Source organism: Haliotis rufescens, unplaced genomic scaffold (genome assembly GCF_023055435.1).
Source record: "Haliotis rufescens isolate VD_foot unplaced genomic scaffold, xgHalRufe1.0.p SCAF_4, whole genome shotgun sequence".
NCBI classification, from domain to species: Eukaryota; Metazoa; Mollusca; class Gastropoda; order Lepetellida; family Haliotidae; genus Haliotis; species Haliotis rufescens.
The window spans coordinates 44,180,169-44,200,959 of record NW_025964112.1 but is presented as its reverse complement, the minus strand read 5'-3'; the positions used below and the strand labels follow the sequence as shown (position 1 = coordinate 44,200,959).

The 20,791-nt window shown below is 41.8% G+C and overlaps 1 protein-coding gene across 2 annotated transcripts; it reads right to left on the bottom strand.

Annotated features, from left to right (window-relative positions):
- Positions 1 to 9,359: 9,359 nt before the first annotated feature.
- LOC124135908 (gastrula zinc finger protein XlCGF57.1-like) lies at positions 9,360 to 15,257 on the bottom strand. Of its 2 annotated transcripts, none has more exons than XM_046501581.2 (2): positions 15,148 to 15,257; positions 9,360 to 11,689 (listed from the first exon to the last, which is right to left on the bottom strand). In XM_046501581.2, exon 2 carries the CDS (start codon positions 11,499 to 11,501, stop codon positions 9,918 to 9,920), a length of 1,584 nt encoding a protein of 527 aa, XP_046357537.2. In that variant the 5' UTR covers positions 11,502 to 11,689; positions 15,148 to 15,257; the 3' UTR covers positions 9,360 to 9,917. The 2 variants fall into 2 exon arrangements, with proteins under 2 accessions (XP_046357537.2, XP_046357536.2); XM_046501580.2 differs by having other exon boundaries at positions 15,132 to 15,256.
- Positions 15,258 to 20,791: the final 5,534 nt, after the last annotated feature.

Genomic DNA, 20,791 nt, shown 5'->3' with positions numbered 1-20,791 from the left:
AGACCAGACGATCCGGTGACTGACATTGTGAGCAACTATCCGGGGAACGACGTCACACATAATCAATCAAGTCACCGAGCCTGACCTGACCACCCGTTCCATTAACTTGCTCTAAAGACCAGCATAGGTTGCTCGGAAAAAATTCTAACCTGGAATGCCCACGGGTAAAAAATGCTATACAGCAAGAAACCCCATTGATCATTAACTTAAAGGCGAGTTCCTCTTCGCCAGACCGATCAAATCAGATCCCCAGCATTTCATACTGATCGTAATCTTGAGTGAGTGGGTGAGTGAGCGAGTGGGACTTTACGCCGCTTTTAGCAATATTCCATCAATATCAACCGGGAACACAAGAAATAGGCTTCACACATTGTACCAATGTGCGGCGTAAAAACAACATTCATTCAGTCTCCTGAAATTTCCCCTTTCTTATGTTGACACATGTTGATACTGTTTTAAAATGAACAGACATTCTGATATGCCACTTTCGTAACATGGGTTAGATGTCAGAGAACCTGGTGAGTAAATGGTGCCGGACAACTAACGGAAGGGGCATAACTCTAGAGAGCTTATGCCACATGAAGAGTCCTGAAACCGTTACTTTATTGAGGTTACACACAACCAAGTGTTTCCCGTCGACTTCTTTAGTAACGTAATATTTCTTAAAAAACCCATTAAACATCTATTACTTGTACGTGTGTGCGCAGTTTGGCCTTAGCGCAGCAATAAAAAAAAAAAAAAATTACTAGCTTGGCCAAGTACTTTTCCGAGTACAGGAGTACATAAGAATCTGGTGAGTGCATGGTGCTCCTTCCCAGCGCGTGACACCTTCGTTACACCGAAGGTGTCATACGCTGGGAGGGAAGGAGCTTGGACCAAACTCAAGCTCCTCACAGCGACAGCCCGTTCGCGGAGCTCTCTATAGTATCGCTGCCACCAGTCAAAACTCCCCACTGTGATAGGTAACCCCAACCATGCTTGGAGTTGAACTCGCAACCGAATGACCGTTGTTTACAAACAAGTGACGTCTTGACGCCGAATACACTTATCGCTGCAAAATTACTTTCTTCGTTTGTCAATTTGAATTTCTGTTACATTAAAGCTATCGTGTTATTGATATAGTAAGAATGTAAGGGAGAAGTTGGTTGATTTTCCGTTAGTCTGCAATCTCGAACCAATCTGATTATTAAAACAACAAAGTAAATTCATCTGGAAAACATGGTCAGTCGTAAACCTTTTCAAATTTCACTATGATGGCATTCCCAAAGATATAAACAAAAGTATGAACGTTACTACATTTGGGGTTAGAGGGCAAATTTCAAGATTCTTGTAATGGCCGCGCCCACACTGGTGGCAGCGATGTTAACGAGAGTGTGACGAAGGTGTCACGCGCTGGGAAGGAGCTTGGGACCAAACTCAAGCTCCACTCTCGGTAACATAGTATAGAGAGGTCCGCGAACGGGCTATCGCTGTGAGGAGCTTGGACCAAACTCACGAAAGGGACATAACTCTAGAGAGCATATCCCACACAAAGAGTCAGATCTCGAAACAGTTGATTTATTGATTGTTGCTTTGTTGTTTAACGCCGCTCTCAGCAATATTCCAGCTATACGACGGCGGTTACATAACGCGAATATTTGAGACGAGGACTTACTCAGTTGCCTTTTGAGAGCCCTGGTTAGAATAGGTCCCCAGCAACCTCTGCTGGTCGGTTAAAGGCGACCAAAGGGATCGCGTGGACAGGCTCAGAACATCGACGGAGGGGGTCGTTGTTCACAATGTCAATCACTCGATTGTCTGGGTACTGTTTTACAAAACCCGTGAAGATCCAGATAGAGAATAGGTCTTCAGTAACCCAATCTTGTCGTAAAAGGCGAAAATGCTTGTCGGAAGAGGCGACTGACGAGATCGGATGGTCAGGCTCATTGACTTGGTTGATGTCACTGTATCCCAATTGCCTGGATTGATGCTCATGATCTCAATCACTGGATTTTCTGGTCCAGACTCGATTATTATCCGACCACCATCATATAGGTGGAATATTGCTGAATGCAGTGTTCAACGACAAACAAACAAACAAAACAGCCTTATCGCTATGACTGTCGTAAGTGTATGTAAGATTATGATCATCTTAGGTATGAGTGAGTGCGGTTTTATGCTGTTTTTAGCAATATTCCAGCAATATCCGGTCAAAGACACCATTAATGAGCTTCACACATTGTACCGATGTGGGGAATTGAACCTGGGTCTTCGGGGCGACAGCGAACGTTTCAGTATAATACGTATTGTAAGTTACCATAGTAAACATGGTCCATGCACCCCAATCACCTTGTGAGAGTGAAGTCAGGATTTGAGCCCATGAACGCTTAATCCTTGCATGACTAAGGAACGACACAATTTCAGCGGTCGGGTAGCCTAGTGGTTAAAGCATTCACTCGTCAACTCGTAAACTCACTCACTCAGGGCAAGATTATTTTTTTACCAAAATTCCACGGTTCCAATGATCCATTTGGCGCATGCACCCTGACAGAGGAACAAGCATGGTGTTATGGAGAGCTGATTGGCCCTTGCATCACCACAAGGAGACAAGCATTTGGTTCTGGGGACCTGTTTTGGCCATGCACCCCCACAAAAACAAGCATGGGGTTCTGGGGACCTATTTTAGCCATGCATCCCTAAAGTGAAACAAGCATGGGATTCTGGGGACCTATTTGGCCCATGCATCCCCACAGAAACAAGCATGGGGGTTCTGGGGACCTATTTGGCTCATGCATTCCCACAGAGAAAAGCATGGGATTCTAGAGATGGGATTCTGGGAACCTATTTTGCCCATGCATCCCAAAAGAGAAACCAGCAGAATGTTCTGGGGACCTATTTGGCTCTTGCATCCCCACAGAGACAAGCATTGGGTTCCTGGGTACCTATTCAGCATTTGCATCCCCACAAGGAGTCAACAAGCATGGTGTTCTAGGGGCACCTGCTAGGACCTTGCATCCCCACAAGGAGTCAACAAGCATGGTGTTCTAGGGCACCTGCTAGGACCTTGCATCCCCACAAGGAGTCAACAAGCATGGTGTTCTAGGGGCACCTGCTAGGTCCTTGCATCCCCACAAGGAGTCAACAAGCATGGTGTTCTAGGGGCACCTGCTAGGTCCTTTCATCCCCACAAGGAGTCAACAAGCATGGTGTTCTAGGGGCACCTGCTAGGTCCTTTCATCCCCACAAGGAGTCAACAAGCATGGTGTTCTAGGGGCACCTGCTAGGACCTTGCATCCCCACAAGGAGTCAACAAGCATGGTGTTCTAGGGGCACCTGCTAGGACCTTGCATCCCCACAAGGAGTCAACAAGCATGGTGTTCTAGGGGCACCTGCTAGGACCTTGCATCCCCACAAGGAATCAACAAGCAGGGTGTTCTGGGGACCTACTCGGACCTGGGATTCTGGGGGCCTAGACATCCTGTTGGAAAAATTAAGTACACAGAGTAGTATGGGTTCTACATCATTTAATATCTAAACATGCCGATACACAAATAGAAACACCACTAACAATAACTGTCTCCACTAGACAGTACAGAGGGAATACACACTGGGACATCGAGGTTAATCACATTGACAATAGAAGATTCATGGAGTTAATAATAAGAAGATGTTATTTTATAGGTTTCTCATTGGACAAGCATAGATTGCAAGGAACTAGTTCTAACACGAAATCTCCATGAATAAGCAAAGATTGCAAGTAACTAGTTCTGACAAGGAATGTCCACGAATAGTCCTTTTGGGTGTTCTTATTTCAAGTTCATGAGCAAGACAAATTCTGTTCTGTCTGTGATAAGAGGATGGAGATAGTGACAGCACTTCCTAGATGAGTGAGTGAGTGAGTGAGTGAGTGAGTGAGTTGGGTTTAACGCCGCTTTTAACAGTATTCCAGTTATATCGCGGCATGTCAGCTTAATGTGGGAGGAAAGCCCGAAGTGATGCAGGTCTTAAGACATTTACCACTTTGGTGAAACACGGGTATGGTGCTGACTAACCTAGAAACATAATCCGGACGAACCAGCATTTGAACCCACAATTATAGATTTATCGCATGCCCAAGGGATGCAACTCTGTACAGCGAGTCATGGCGCCTTAGACAACCGTGCCCCGACTTCCTTAATGTAGCTTTGGATAATAGAATAGACACAATATACACTAGATAATCGAGGATGATCAACTCATCAACAAGACTAAAATAGGATACCACCATTGTGTCTATTCCTGAAGTTCTATTTAATTAAAACATTATCATTCCAAGTATTTGTTTTCATAACTAAACATCACTTGATAATTTTCTATGATGTGTTCAGTAAACCAGTGAGACATTGGTTGTATACTCCCCGGGGAGATGAGAATGAAAATCAAATGCAAACATGCTTGCAGTGAACCTTGAAATGTGTATCAGTACAATGTCCTAAAAGAGAGTGAGAGTTCCACTTTACTCTGTATTTCAGCTACATGACATTGTAATATTCAGGAAAAGCCAAAAGTGATGGATGCCCTGCACAATTACCTCCCTTGTGAAACACATGGGCCTGGGTATATGCCGACAAACAAAAAAATCAGAATCTTGACAAATTTTGAACCCACAATCTCAAAAGGGATGCAAGGGAGCATCCCGATATTAAATTCATGTGGATGTCATCCCAAAGTCATTAAAGGCCATTATCATCATAAACTGTGGCATATGCACTCAAAATATCTCTACACAGTTGATGTACTGGAGGCCATGTATCCCCTCACACTAATATTTGTTTGTTGTTCTACGCCGCACTCAGCAATATTTCAGCTAAAAACAGCGGTCTGTAAATAATCAAGACTTGACCAGACAATCCAGTGATTGACATCATGATCATCGATCCACCCAATTGGAATATGATGACATGCATCACCTAAGTCAGCGAGCCTGACCCCCCGACGTCGTTAGTCGCCTCATCTGAACAGCATTGGATGCTGAAAACCGAGTCTAACGCGGATCTTCACAGGGAATACAGTAATAAAGAATTTGAATCTATTCCCAGAATTCTATTCTTCAAATTCCAACATGACTCAAGCCAAGGGTTCTAATTATTTCAGTGATGATCGGCTACAAGACAACATACATTGTATCCATCATCATGACTTGTTCTTACAGTATTGCTAATCACCTTGTCAGCTAGGAGGAGACACTGTGTTAGTTATTTCAGCCTTATCATGCTTATAAAGCAACAATACACAAAAGCACAGACACATACGAAGTTTTACATTGTCTGTACATGGTGGATCATAAGTAAACATGTCAAGGGGATTCAGTGTGGCAATTTTCGGAACAAGGTTGAAGGTACCCTGACAACATTGGATACAGAGGCTCAAGCCAAAGATAGTCTATGTTCCAGTTATAATCAGGTATCTTGGTATCACTAATAAAAGAAAATAAGTTATATAGAAAACAATCAAGAGAGTTTTCTGAACAAGGTCACAACATCAGTACATTCATCTGAGAACTGCTGAAACATCTGAGACTGAGTTGATGAATTTATCTAAGAACTTAGTCAGATGAGAATCCTCCACGACTTGTGTACATCTGAGAACTGTATCTTGATGGGAACCATCCATGACTTATGTTCATCTTTAAATGGTAAGTTGATGAGAATCATCAATGGCTTACGTTCATATGAGAACTGTAAGTTGATGAAAATCATCCATGACTTAAGTTCATCTGAGAACTGTAAGTTGATGAGTGAGTCAGTATGGTTTTACCTCGCTTTTAGCAATATTCCAGCAATATCACAGCGGGGGACACCAGAAATGGGCTTCACACATTGTACCCATGTTGGGAATCGAACCTGGGTCTTCGGCGTGATGAGCCAACGCTTTAACCACTAGGCTACCCGACCGCCCCTGTAAGTTGATGAAAATCATCCATGACTTACGTTCATGTGAGAACTGTAAGTTGATGGGAATCATCCACGACTTACGTTCATCTTAGAATGGCAAGTTGATGAAAATCATCCACGACTTACGTTCGATCTGACAATGGTATGTTGATGAGAATCATCCATGACTTACGTTCATCTGACAATGGTATGTTGATGAGAATCATCCACGACTAACGTTCGATCTGACAATGGTATGTTGATGAGAATCATCCATGACTTACGTTCATCTGACAATGGTATGTTGATGAGAATCATCCATGGCTTACGTTCCTCTGACAATGCTTAGCTGATGAGAATCATCCATGACTTACGTTCATCTGACAATGGTTAGCTGATGAGAATCATCTATGACATGCATTCATCTCAGAATGGTCAGTTGAGAATCATCAATGACTTACGTTCATGTGAAAACTGTATGTTGGATGAGTCTCATTGATGATATATGTTACATAACATCAAGACATTTTTCTTTTATCATCACAATTATAATAGAATTATCATAGAAAGAGAACTGTTGATGGGAGAATCCCACAAGTTAGTTCATCTGAGAACTCACAGTCAAATGAGAATGGACCATGACTTACGTTCATCAGAGAACTGTTGATGGGACAATCCCACAAGTAAGTTCATCTGAGAACTGACAGACGAGGATGATCCATGATGCTGTTATTATTGATGAGATGCTTATCTAATCATGTTAATGAAACAGTTAATTGTATGCAGACATGGAAATGATTGAAAGACAACGATATTACATGCTATTACTAAAATACGCTATTTGAAGGGGGCGTGGCCTAAATGCAAATGTCCGATTGGGATTTTAAATTTTCCGGACCCCTGCATGCTCCACATAACGCACCTGGCATCAAAGAATATCTCTGCTAAAATACAGGCTCTCTCTCTCTCTCTCTCTTACATATGATAAGAGCCCATCTTACAGTTGCTGACATAGGCTTTAAGCCACACATACTGCTAACATATAAGTAAACAACTAATGGTAACCATGGTAACAATTGTAAATGGTAAAAATACACTGAAACAGTTTCTAGTGTGATTTGATATTACAAGTTATACAACACATTAAATCTTACCTAACTGGGCTACAACAAAATCATTTTCAAAAAAAAATCATACTAATCAAGTTTTGTTTGGCTCTTAACAAGGCCCAATGCAAAGTGCAAAGGAAGCTTAGGGAATGATTATGATAACTTGCACCAAGTCATGGTAAAGTCAGAGGAACATTGCAAAACAAATTGGTCAAACGTACAGTGTACAAATAAATTTGATTTTCTGTTAAGTCATCCATTCTAGGTTCAGCTGACCTCTAAAATTTATCTAACACGACCCTATCATACTATTGAAAAGAGTGTGTGAGTTGGGTTTAACCCCGCTTTTAACAGTATCACTGCATGTCAGCGTAAGGTGGGAGGAAAGCCCAAAGTGATGCAGGTCTCAAGACGTTTACCACTTCGGTGAAACTCACGAGCACGGGTATGTTGCTGACAAACCTAGACACATAATCAGGGCGAACCGTGATTCCAACCCACAATCATAGGTTTCTGACGTGCCTAAGGGACGCAACTCTGCACAGCGAATCGCGGCGCCTTAGATGACTGGGCCACCCGTGCCACCCTATTAAAAAAAAATTGAACACCAGACTTTTTCATATTACTTTCGTTACTGTGTCATGGCATGGACAGATTAACTTAAGCAATATGAAAACATCAGGGAAGTCATTCTTTTCAGTAGTATGACACTTGTATAATATGACCCTACTGTGCATATCGGTGGGGCATTTATGTGTGGAAGATGCTCAGAGATGTGTTTGTTAAAAGTGGGCTCCTTGCATGGTGGGACCAGTAGTTAGCCTCAGCTTCACACCTGCAGCCACGTGCATGACACATGTGACAGCGCCACCCCCACACGATGACTGCTCACCAGTTCACAATGCTGGTATATGTATTGATTCAATGATCAATATACACACATGTATCACAAAGCAGGTCTCACCATCTTATGCACCAACCAGAAGTAGAATACCCTCAAATCTCGTTAAAATCAGATCTTTTAATCAGATACAATACCTCCTTCTGACATGACCCGTATTGGGATGTCCTCAGATCTTTGTTTTAAGCGGCAGCAAGAACTAAGATCAGATTTTAATGAGATTGCATCAAAATATTTTATTATGTTACTCAAAATACCAATTTCCAAATCAAGGTGGACAAGAAATAAAATTTTTAACAACTGACACCCGATTGGCTCCAGAAACCATGCATGCTTCACTTAGATTGGGTGGTCAAAGTTCACACAGAGTTTGCCTCGGTAGGATTGTAAGAAAGTAAAAGGTCTGATTTTACTGAGACTGAATTCCGTCTAGACTATGTCTTTGGTCAGTTGGTTCTCACACTCTTCTCATACCTTCCCATTCAGAAGTCCTGTGGAATATATGGACAATTATTCCATTCAACAAAAGCAGGAAATACTTCACATTTGATTACATAATATCCGCGTTCACATGTACACCTTGTGTTATCATCATAGTAAAGAAGATATAAATATATATATATATATATATATAATGGTAAGTGACAAAACGTCCTTACTGATCTATCAACAGTCACAAAAACGTGTTTCTTCATCAATACCCATGTTACAGATAACATAATAACACAGATAAGTGGTTAACTGTGCCACTCGTTAGCCTAATCTATCAATAAACGCCCTCAATCATGGTCAAAAACACACAGAATTTTGTCAGTGCACAACTGTTGATTAGACAACAAATTCTTGAAACAATGCAGCTTTAGAAATTTGCACTAGTCCTGTAGTCGTTGCCAAACCGCCCAATAGTTTGTATCATAAGGACTAGTAGAAATTGCCATTTTTAAGGGTTTTGCTACATATAATCATCATAAGGATTAGTTTCTATGGCTGCAATGTATCCAGTGTTTATAACAAGAAGTTAAGTAAAGGGGTCCTTGTCATAAAATTGGCAAAACATGGCCCCCAGATTCACTTTCATTTCAATCTCATTAAAATCAGATCTTAGTTCTCGCTACCGCTAAACAAAGATCTGGGGACATCCCATTAGGTGTCACGTCAAAACAACCTTTCATCCAACCAATCAGACTGTTGCTTACCAGATCATGAAAGTGACATTTGGAATGTAATTTCTAATCATGCACCCTCGAAAACTTTAACACAGGGTATTCCAAACGATAGTTGCGGGCTTAATGACTGACTCCATACAATCCATACCATCTTTCAGCCATTCCAGAATGCTCATTTGTTCAGGTTTCAAATTTGTAATCGAGAATTTGTCAACATATGTTTCAAAGTGTAGTCGCCAATTTGAAATTAGTGCCCTAAAGCACGAGAAAGCTGCTTTTTGATTGGCTAATGTCGACTTCTTGTCAGTCATTCCATTGGTCAGTCAAAGGTCTAACGTGACCTATAATGGGATGTCCTCAGATCTTTGTTTAGCAGTAGCGAGAACTAAGATCTGATTTTAATGAGATTGCTTTCATTTTCTCACTATTCTCCTTAAATGATTTCATTTATACAATACAATCCAAATAGGCATTTACTAATAATGCAAGCTCTCAGTCCCTTTAATCAAGAGCCCGAAGCTAAAGCTCCCAGCCCACAAAGCATTTGGGGTGACACCACAATTGCCTGGTAACGTGGTAACTAATCAAGTGGGGACCAGACAGGCTATTTGTTGCTGGTACGAGTAACATACCATTTGGTTATTCAGGTCACATGTTACTACCCGATCCTTATTAGTTAACTCTTTAACATTGATGGCATATAAAGGATAGCTTTTCTGTCTCGGAATCTGCATGGGAGCTCTGTCTAGGGTTTGTGAACTCAAGTAGTTTTTGTATCGCGAATGTCATTGGAATAATATTTAGGAACTGTTTCGCAATATGTAACCATGGTAACAGATTCCTCCCATCTTTACACTTTCAGCTTGCATGCCTCGTCCTCCACTGTTTCAGACTCAGGAACACTTTCATCCTGATCCCCATCTGCGAGTGAGTTCTCGGCCAACATCTCATTAGCGCTTGAGGATGTGGACTCTCCACGGTCACACTCGGGGCGAGTCTTCTGGTGTTCCCGAAGCTGCTCCACGGTCTCGAACGTTTTCCTGCACTCCAGACAAACGTGAACTCGATTCATAATGTGATCCTTAAAGTGTACACTCAGGTCGTCCACAGTCTTGAAACTTCTCTGGCACACATCACATCGGGTGTTCTGCTTGTCGGAATGCATACAAGCAATATGGGACATGAGCTGGGTGGACATGGAGAATGCTTTGTCACAGTGGCCACAAACAAATGGCCTCTCAGCCTCGTGTAGAAGCATGTGCTGGTCAAGCCTCTTCTGCCTTGTGTAAACTCTCGCACAGATTCGACACTTCAAGGGTTTGGGTTCATGAGTCTTCTCGTGACGCTTCAGATCGAGCGGTCTGAAAAACCTTTTCGGGCATTCGTTACACTGATACTGCCGCGTGCTGTGTATCCTCATATGTGCCTTCAGGGAATATTTATCATAAAAAAGTTTCTCGCACACCTGACATGGAACAGTCCTTTCCCTCACCATATGAATTTTAACATGCATTTTAAGATCTCTTAAACTAAAGTACCTTTTATCACACATATCACACGGGAAGTTACGTTCCCCTGTGTGGACAGCAATATGCCTCTGAAGCTCCCCTGCCGACATAAATGTTTTGTCGCAATGACTACACAAGAATCTCTTCTCTCCAAGATGGCATCGTTTTACATGTTTTTGAAGATTTCCCAACAGTAGGAAGGATCGGTCACATATGTCACACTCATACGTTTTCTCTTTTGTATGAATGTTGACGTGACGTCGGAGTTCGCTTGATGTTCCGAAGTTTTTGTTGCAGTGTGGGCAGGTGTGGTTCCTCTCACCTGTGTGTCTCCGCACGTGGGTGTTTAAATTAGATGTCTTGTTGAATGTCATGCCACAAATGGTACACGAATACGGTTTTTCTCCCGTGTGAATCATTTCATGCTTCTTCAGGTGTGACATCTGGGTAAAAGACTTGCCACAAACCTCACAGGCATGTTTCTTCACAGGATTATGGGTTGAAAGATGTTTTCGTAGATAGTGGCGAGATTTGAACGTCTTGTGACATAAATTACAAGCATGTAATTGCCCGTCGGTGTGGATATCCATATGTGCTTTTAAATTGTAAGCCTTTTTGAAGGCTTTACTACACACAGAACAAATATAGGGCCTATGGTCATCAGATTTGGCTGACGATGCATTTTCAGCAGGTTCTGTAGAAGGTCCACTCTGCTCAACACTCGCATCCTCAGGAGCTGTGTCATCAGCATCCTCATCGTCGTCATCGTCATCGTCGGAGAATTCTGTGTTGCAGCCAATCTCGGATAAATCGGCAGATTTTCCACTCTTTTCATCTGGCTCAGGCTTTGGTGAATCTTGATCCACTGGATCTGGGCTATTGACTAGTTCTGTCTTGATAGGGATACCACACTCACTGGATGCCATTTTGTGTAAAATAATGTCCCTGATTTACAAAATATGAAATGCCTGTCTTCAGTTAAGTGTAATTGTAGTCAGTCGTAACTGACAATCAATTGTCCCATGGAGACACTGTCTGTATTGTGTTCACTTGCAACTGATCTGTAGGACTGTACATCGTGGTCCAACTCTCTGACCTTCTTCAGATGGCTGACCTACAAACAAATATTAACCATAAAAATAACTATGCCGATCACATATATTCCAGGCATTTTAATCAACTGCATTCATTCTTGGTGTATAGCATATATGACAGATGTTTTATTGGAATGGTAAGAAAAAATGTTGCTTAACATTGCAATCTCATGAAGCCGAGATCTTTTACTCTGAAACGATACATCTCTGCATCAAAGTCTGACAACATTGCCAAAGGTCTGTCGTTGACCTTTCTGATCAGTCTGTCAGTCAGATCAGTGAGTGTGAGTGAGTGAGTATGGTTTTACGTAGCTTTTAGCAATATTCCAGCAATATCACGGCGGGGGACACCAGAAATGGGCTTCACACATTGTACCCATGTTGGGAATTGAACCTGGGTCTTCGGCATGAGGAGCGAACGCTTAAACCACTAGGCCACCCGACCGCACCGATCAGTCAATCAGAGGCAAGGCTTCTAAATTCTTTGACAGAGAGAGCGATGCATTCTGATTTCTGTATTTATCACAGAGGAAATCTGAATGTAAACATAAACTGACGGGCAAAAGAAACTATACCAAAGTATGTTTTATTTAAAAAATATCACATCAGCACTGAACTGGAGTTTTCATTGTCAAACAAAATCGCATGAAGGCAGCTTAAGTTTAAAAAATCCTGCTTCTTCCTGAATATGGACTTTATCGACCTTTTTTCATTCAAAATTGGATGCACGTGCATCACGACAAAATGGCTCGGAACGGTATAAAATCCTCCAATCTGTATGTTTTACACCACAATCGTACCGACCACAACAGCTGACATGCCGAGACTGACCGCACAAGAGCGAGAGAGAGCAATTGGGATGTTGCAGTTGGGAGCACGCCATGCCCGTGTTGCTCGCATCTTCAACTGCACCAGAACAACGATAACGAGGCTGCAGACACAACTCACACAAACATGTCGTACAGATGACAGGCCAAGAAGTGGAAGACCCAGGATCACAACCGCCAATTAATATCGGTACCTCCGCATCTTACATCTTTGCAATCGTTTCGTCACTGTGATGTCATCGGCAGCCACAGCCTTACATCATGTGATCAGCAGAAGGACAGTTGCCAGGCGTCTTCGACAACACAGTATTTGGGCCTACCGGCCCTTTCGTGGGGTGACCTTGAGCCGGCGTGACCGACGTAACCGCCACCATTGGGCAAGAATGGTACAGCGGTGGCAAAACAGGAACTGGCAACGAATTCTATTCTCTGATGAGAGCAGGTTCCATTTGAATCGAGCTGATGGCCGTGTGCGTGTGTATCGTCGGAGAGGAGAGAGAACAGCCCAATGTTGTGTCCAGGAGACCGTGCCATTCGGTGGTGGAAGTGTCATGGTCTGGGGTGGGATTTTCAGGGACCATACAACAGACCTGGTTGTCTTTGACCGTAATTTAAATGCTCAAGTCTACATCGACCATGTATTGTGTCCTGTGGTGCTTCCCTTCCTCCAGAGGAATCCCAGAGTAATCTTCCAACAGGACAACGCTCGCCCCCACACCGCCAGGATCACCAGAGACTTCCTAACTGCAAATAATGTAAACCTTTTGCAATGGCCAGTAAGATCGCCTGACTTGACACCCATTGAGCACTTGTGGGACTATCTGGACAGACAAATAAGGGAAAGAAATCCCCCTCCGTCAAGTCGTCAAACGTTGATTCAGGCACTGTTGGAAGAATGGTGAGCCATCCCCAATGACGTCATCAGGGATCTTGTAAACTCCGTGCAGCGGTGTGTCCAAGCCTGTATTCAGAGCAATGGAGGCCATACAAGATACTGACAGTAATGCATTTGTGAAAAAAATGCGTTTTCTGTTTTCGTTCAGATGATTTGTTTATTTTGCAAATTGACATTTACCCCGTCTCATTCCTTACCTGATATTGAAGTTCCTGTAAATGCCACCTTTCCAACTCGCAACACTATATTTTTGTGATATATTTGATAATGTTGTCAACACCAAATCAATGTTAGTATAGTTTCTTTTGCCCGTCAGTTTATTATGCAGTTCTACTATATATTGTTGTGGATATTTTATACACCCTGTCGTTTCAGAGTCCCAAGGCATCTACAGACAAAGGGTTGCCATGGGGGGTATATTTGCATTCTGTAATGGTTTTCTTGTGCAATCAAAATTTGCCCTCGGTTCACCTGACACGACATTCTATGGAGATGTCCTCAGGACTTGACACAGACAGGCACTGTATCCGCGACTAAAATCTGATTTAATGAGACAACTGAACATGTTTTTTATATAAATATTCCAGCAATGTCACAGCAGATGACACCAGAAAAAGGCTTCTCACACTGTACCCTGTGGGGAAATCAAACCTGGGTCTTCAGTTTGACCAGCGAACTCCTTAACCACTAGGCCACCCCACCACCCTGAATATGGCGAATGAATAAAATTTGGGTTTTTCCCATTCTCTCTCCTATGCCGACATGGTATTTCAGAACTAGGTACGTAAACATGGTAAAATGATGGGGTTTCATTTTGCATATGATTTATCATTCTTACGGTTAACTTTCTGCCAAAATGACACAGATCTACTATCATGACTATAGAATAATCTGATTTAGTGATCACAAACAGTGAAGTATGAAGTAAGTGAACACTGAATACTTGTTGTTTTATGACTAGTTGGCAACATTCAAGCTTCATCACGGTCAGTTAAAAAATCAGCCTTGGCTACGCCAGTGGAGTTGCGAAAAATTATAAAAATTATTATTGAGCCTAAATCTAATTCAAATTGTACAAATAATAAGAATACAGCACAGACTTCCCAGAATGACCTGGTTACCCTGATTACATTCAGAAACTGTGCGTGCAGTATTAATGTTTTGATAACGTTGACGTAGGGTAGATCTATATCACTTTAACCTCATCTCACTGCTGAGCTAGATCTGCATACATTTACTTATGAAAATCACACTGAAATAGCATGATCATAACAGAAGAATAGCACAACTCTCCAGTTGTGTAGGTAGACTGATCCACGGGAATTTGTAAATGTAAACAAGTAAACATATTTTTTTTATTAACCCATTTATCCTATGTAGCCATTAGTCAATAAAAATATATTGTTTATATTTGTGTACTGCTACATATTCCTGTGACTGAACCTGCATAATAATTAGCCTAACTTGTCTTAATGAGAACATTACAAGGACAAATCTTATTTTTGGATGCACAAAGATAACACGTTGTTCAAAGTCCCCTTTTTGTGAAATTACACTTTTTCATGAAACGAACTCTATCCCCCCATAATCTCTGTCGACACCACCGGGTCACATTCAACGTCACATTAGGCTGGACCTCCAGACAAGTGAAGCATAACCATATTTCATTCGTCCTGCATTGTCACGTTCGAGAAACACACACTCGCTTCTTGGCCTCTAAACACATTGATATTGTAGTACCTTTTCATATACACACCGTTATCTTGTATGAATCATAACAGTAGAAAAAAAGGTGTCTTTCTTCAAAATACCACAATCACACACACACAGCTACCGAGAGCAACTTCCGCTGTAATATCATTCGGCATCTTTCGTCAATTTCCGTAAATAACAAGACAGGACGAATTGTCACGAATGTCAATGGATACGCTCACGCCAAAAGATTCCGGATGGTATCATTATTAAACCTGATCTAAGCTGAATACGCAGAGCTCAAAACTAAGCGCTTTATCAGCTATGTGCTTTAATATTAAATTTCAAATATTTTCTACGCGCAGGTTTAATAAACTCCGAACATCACATGCAACAATTTACGATGTAAGGAGAATACTGTAAAACAGGGCGCACCTGATTTCAACTGAATCAACGAAACGGTTCACATGATACGTGTTGTTTTAATCAAATCTATTGCAATCATTCCATAAATAAATTATTTATAATTTGTAAATGAATATACATGATCTTTATATAGTATATGTATAACTGAAAATAAACAAAAAATAAAACAGAAAATATAAATCATTACACACTAAATTTAAAACATTATTTTTTAATTCATTGTACTCGTTGCAATTGATATATTTGTTATAAAGTAATGGAAATTATTTGGAATTGCATTTGGCTTTTTAATATAGTTGAATGCTTTTGTGCATAGTGAAACGTTTTTATAGACGCACCATGTGATACACTATTCAACGGTCTTTGTACATAATGGAGCTAAACATAACGGCATATTTCTTTTAAAACTATATTTTCCCAGAAACATTAAGGCCCTGCTCCTATTCGCTTTGTTTAAAAATACTATTCGAGTTGCGTTATCTTTAATATTCTTGTGGGGGCACGGGTAGCCTAGTCGTCTAAGGCGCCGAGATTCGCTGTGCAGAGTTGCGTCCCTTGGGCACACCAGAAACCTATGATTGGTTCGAATCCCGGTTTGCCCCGATTATGTTTCTAGGTTTGTCAGCACCATACGCGTGCTCATGGGTTTCACCGAGCTGGTAAACGTCTAAGACCCGCATCACTTCAGGCTGTTCTCCCACATTAAGCTGACACGCCGCGATATAACTGGAATACTGTTAAGAGCGGCGTTAAAACCAACTCACTCACTCACTCACTCACTGTTATCTCCAATTAAAACATTTCACAAATAACTGTCAAATTTAGAAATAAATAAAACGTCTACGGTGTCGATCTTCTGGCCAATTTAACACCAACAATGAACTTTAAGTCGAAAGAAAAAGAGAGGATAAGAAATAAAATAATATTACGATTGATCTGCCTTTGAGTTTAAATGGATGCTTTTGGCCGTGTATGCTGCAAATGTGTGTGCAAATTGTGGGTTCGAATCCCGGTTCGCCCCGATTATGTTTCTTGGTTTGTCAGCACCATGCCCGTGCTCGTGGTAAACGTCTGAGACCTGCATCACCTCGGGCTTTCCTCCCACATTAAGCTGACATGTCGTGATTTAACTGGAGTACTGTTAAAAGCGGCGTTAAACCCAACTCACTCACTCACTAATATTCTTGTATGCATCCCGATTATGTGAATGTGCATGAAGTATGAATGAAGCGAGTGAGTGAATGTTGTTTTTTGCCCCGGTCAGCCAAATTCCAGCTGTTTTGTTTGTTTGTTTGTGTGTTTGTTTGTTTGTTTGTTGTTTAACATCGCACTCAGCCACGGACAAAAATATAGGTCCGCGTGACTCAGCATACTATGATGGCGATCTGTAAATAATCGAGCCTGGACCAGACAATCCAGTGATTGACATCGTGACCATCGATCAACGCAATTGCAATGAATGCAACGATAACATGCATCAACCAAGTCAGCGAGCCTGACCACCCGATGCAGCTATCTATTACAGTAAGTGAGTATGGTTTTACGCCGCTTTTAGCAATATTCCAGCAATATCAGGGCGGGGGACACCAGAAACGGGCTTCACACATTGTACCCGTGTCGGGCATCGAACCCTGGTTTTCGACGTGACGAGAGAACGCTTTAACCACCAGGCTACCCGACCGCCCCTCATATGTATTGTGTTGTTACATAATATGGTATATAACATAGTATATATCGCCAAGGTTAGTAATGTTTTCTGATTTAAAGACAGGTCGTCTCCGTTTAACCATTAACGTAATTGATTTTTTGTTTTGTTTTGTTTTACGTCGCACTACCATATACCAGTTATGTGTCGGCGGCCTGTAAATAATCGTGTCTTGAGCAGAAAATTCAGTGATTGCTATTCAGAACAATGATACACGACGTCGGGGTAAGACTGTCACAACCCGAAGTGAAATTCCAAAGCAATGTCGAGTATCATATCCCGTCACGACGTGGGGCGGAGGATATATGAACAGATTCCGTTCGTCCGACCGACCGTCCGTCCGTCCTTCCGCCCGGTTCTCAACGGGGACACATTTTCTCAAAAACTGTTTAAGTCAGAGACTGAAATTTTACACACTGATGTTACTGGTCTTGAACTCAAATGAGTTTTAAAAATCCGTTTTTACAGAGTTATGGCCCTTGGTCCGTGCTTTTCAACTTAGTGCAGACTGCATGAAATGGGGACAAGTGTTCTCAGAAACTACTGAAGTTACATGAATGAAAGTTTGAATGCTCATCTAAGAGATACTTGTCAAATATGAGTTCGAAAATTGGTCCCGTTAATTGTTTTTACAGAGTTACGGCCCTTGATCCATGTTATGTTACTTAGTGCATCGTGTGGGCAATGGGGACACGTTTTCTCAGACTATTTATCTAAGACTAAGATACTTATCAAGACCACGGACGTATATACTAGACTGAATTATTTTTTTTCAAAAGAAGAGGCCTTTTGTGTGTATTAATTTCATACTTAATCAATTTTTCTGATCAAATAAAGCGGCCCATGTGCCTGTCTCTTCTTAAAGCTTTATAGAACTCTTTGTTTTAGTTTACATTCACTACTATATATGAACAAACAAAATTCTAATGTGCCCCATGGCGGGGGATAGTGATAACGCTGTTTTCTTGTTTAGATATAATTTGTACACATTATATTCATATTTAATACATAAACACACACACAGACACACACAAGTAATCTAAATATTAATATTAAATCATGGAAATATGAACATACTTAACGCACAAACCTGGGGGTGGGATGGCCCAGTCGTCTCAGGCGACGCAATTCGTTGTGCAGAGTTGCGACCCTGGGCACGCAAGAAAACCTGTGGGTTCGAATCCCGGTTCGTCACGATTATATTTCTAGGTTTGTCAGCACCATACCCGTGCTCGTGGTTCCACCAAAGAGGTAAACGTCTGGGACTGTGATATAACTGGAATACTGTTACAACTAAGCGGCGGAAAACCCAACTCACTCACTCACTCATTCACTCACTCACCCACACTCCAAGAAACCAACCTGATATACATGTATTTCTAACCAGCTACTAATCTGTTTAAAGAATAACGTTCTTCTTTCCTTTACGATCCGTAAAGTCCCTTCCCCGTTTGCAAAGTGTGTCACTCTTGCAGTCGACACCTCAACCTGATCGCTACAGGACCTACTCCAATTCAAACGAAGCAACCCCACGGGTATGTACCGCCTCCGTGGTGTAGTGGTAGAGGCTCCGACAGGTCCGGGGTTCGATCCCCGGCTGCGCCATACCAAACGACGTGAAAAAGATGGTACTTACCCTGCCTGGCGCTCGGCAGTAAAGGGCTAAAACAAGGGACTGGTCGGTTGGGATTATGTCTACCGTATCTGAGTGGGGTATTCATGTTAAACCGCGGCATGGTATCTCAGTGGGCTAGCACTATACAATCGGCATTTGTCCGGACTAGTACAAGTACACACACACACGTATGCACTTCGATATATATAAGTGCAATTATCTTGTGACGTGACGCTTAACCCCATTTCACCTCGCCTCAACAGCAATATAGATAAGTGCGACAACATTGGTCAGGCTCGCTGACTTGGTTGACGGATGTCATCGATCCCAATTGCGTGGATCGATGCTCATGATATCAATCACTGGATTGTCTGGTCCAGACTCGATTAATTTACTGACCGCCGTCATATAGCTGGAATATTGCTGAGTGCGGCGTTAAACAACACACAAGCAAACAAATCACAAGCATGACATGAATGTGCATCGATCCCGTTGTGTTTTCTCACCTGTTACCCTTGTGTTATGCATGTGGCCGTTTCTACGGTTTCGGGATTCTAACAATGACATTATTAATGTTGGTACCCATGAGTGAGTGAGTATGGTTTTACGCCGCTTTTAGCAATATTCCAGCAATATCACGACGGGGGACACCAGAAATGGGCTTCACACATTGTACCCATGTCGGGAATCGAACCCGGGTGCCGAGCGAATGCTTTAACCACTAGGCTACCTGACCGCCCCCTGGTACCCATGACATCATATTCATATTCACATATCGTTCAAATGACGTCCGTCCTACCTGTGTGTGTACTTCAATATATGCGTATATATAACATGGGTACAAAACAATTGTACCTTTTGACATAAGAGTCACCCTGCGTTATGGTTGTTACGAGGCATTTTATATTAGTTGGTTTACGGAAGTTTTCAAACCTTTAAGTCGGAGGTAAAAAATATTTTAAAAAACAAAACAAAAAAACAAACTTATTTTGGTCTTTTGTGAAAACATGTGTCCGGTAGGTTGTTTAAAAAACCCGCCTCATTTTCAATGTTGTTATTTTCAATGTCACCCATACATCTCTTGTTGAAGCCAGTATTGGATGATAAACAGTGGTTATCCAAAGTTGCCTACACATGTGAAATGCATCAACTTCACTATAAGACACTTGTAGACGCCGATTTCTCTCAGTATTATCACAGAACAAATAAGGATTGTTTTCTTGAATACCTTATCCAAACAATGTTGTTAAAACATTTTAGATGCTAAGGTTCTTTGAATGTTAACCATGATTTATGTAAGCAAGTCCACTCGGACCATGGACTTTAAAAGTCCAGTCTCCACTTTGAAAGTCAGTTAACTCTCTTGCTTCGGGAAGATGGGAGTCTCCTCGCCAGTGTAGAACTGCGTCGCTTAGGCGTGCCAGAGGCAAATGACTTTGAGTTCGAATCCATTCTCGTTTCTTGGTTTGTCAGCATCATACCCGTGCTCGTGGTTTCTCGTTTTAAAGTGTTATAAGTCAATAACTATCATCTCTGCTAAGGCTTTCCTCTTACATCAAGCTGATACGTCGTGATATAACTGTGTTTGCTTGTTTGTTGTTTAACGCCGCACTCAGCAATATTCCAGCTATATGACGGCGGTCTGTAAATAATCGAGTCTGGAACAGACAATACATTGATTGACATCATGAACATCGATCCACGCAATTGGGGAACGATGACATGCATCAACCAAGTCAGCGAGCCCCACCACCCGATCCCGCTAGTCGCCTAGTTGCTGAGGACATAGTTTAGCCAGGATCTTCACGGGTCTGCGATATAACTGAAATACATAACTGAAATACATACAGACCCACTCACTCAGAATGAAAGGTCCATGCAATTGCTGCAAAAAGTCAATCAAGCTTCACGTTAAACCATGACACTATCCTAATACTCCCCAGAAATGAAACATCAACGTTT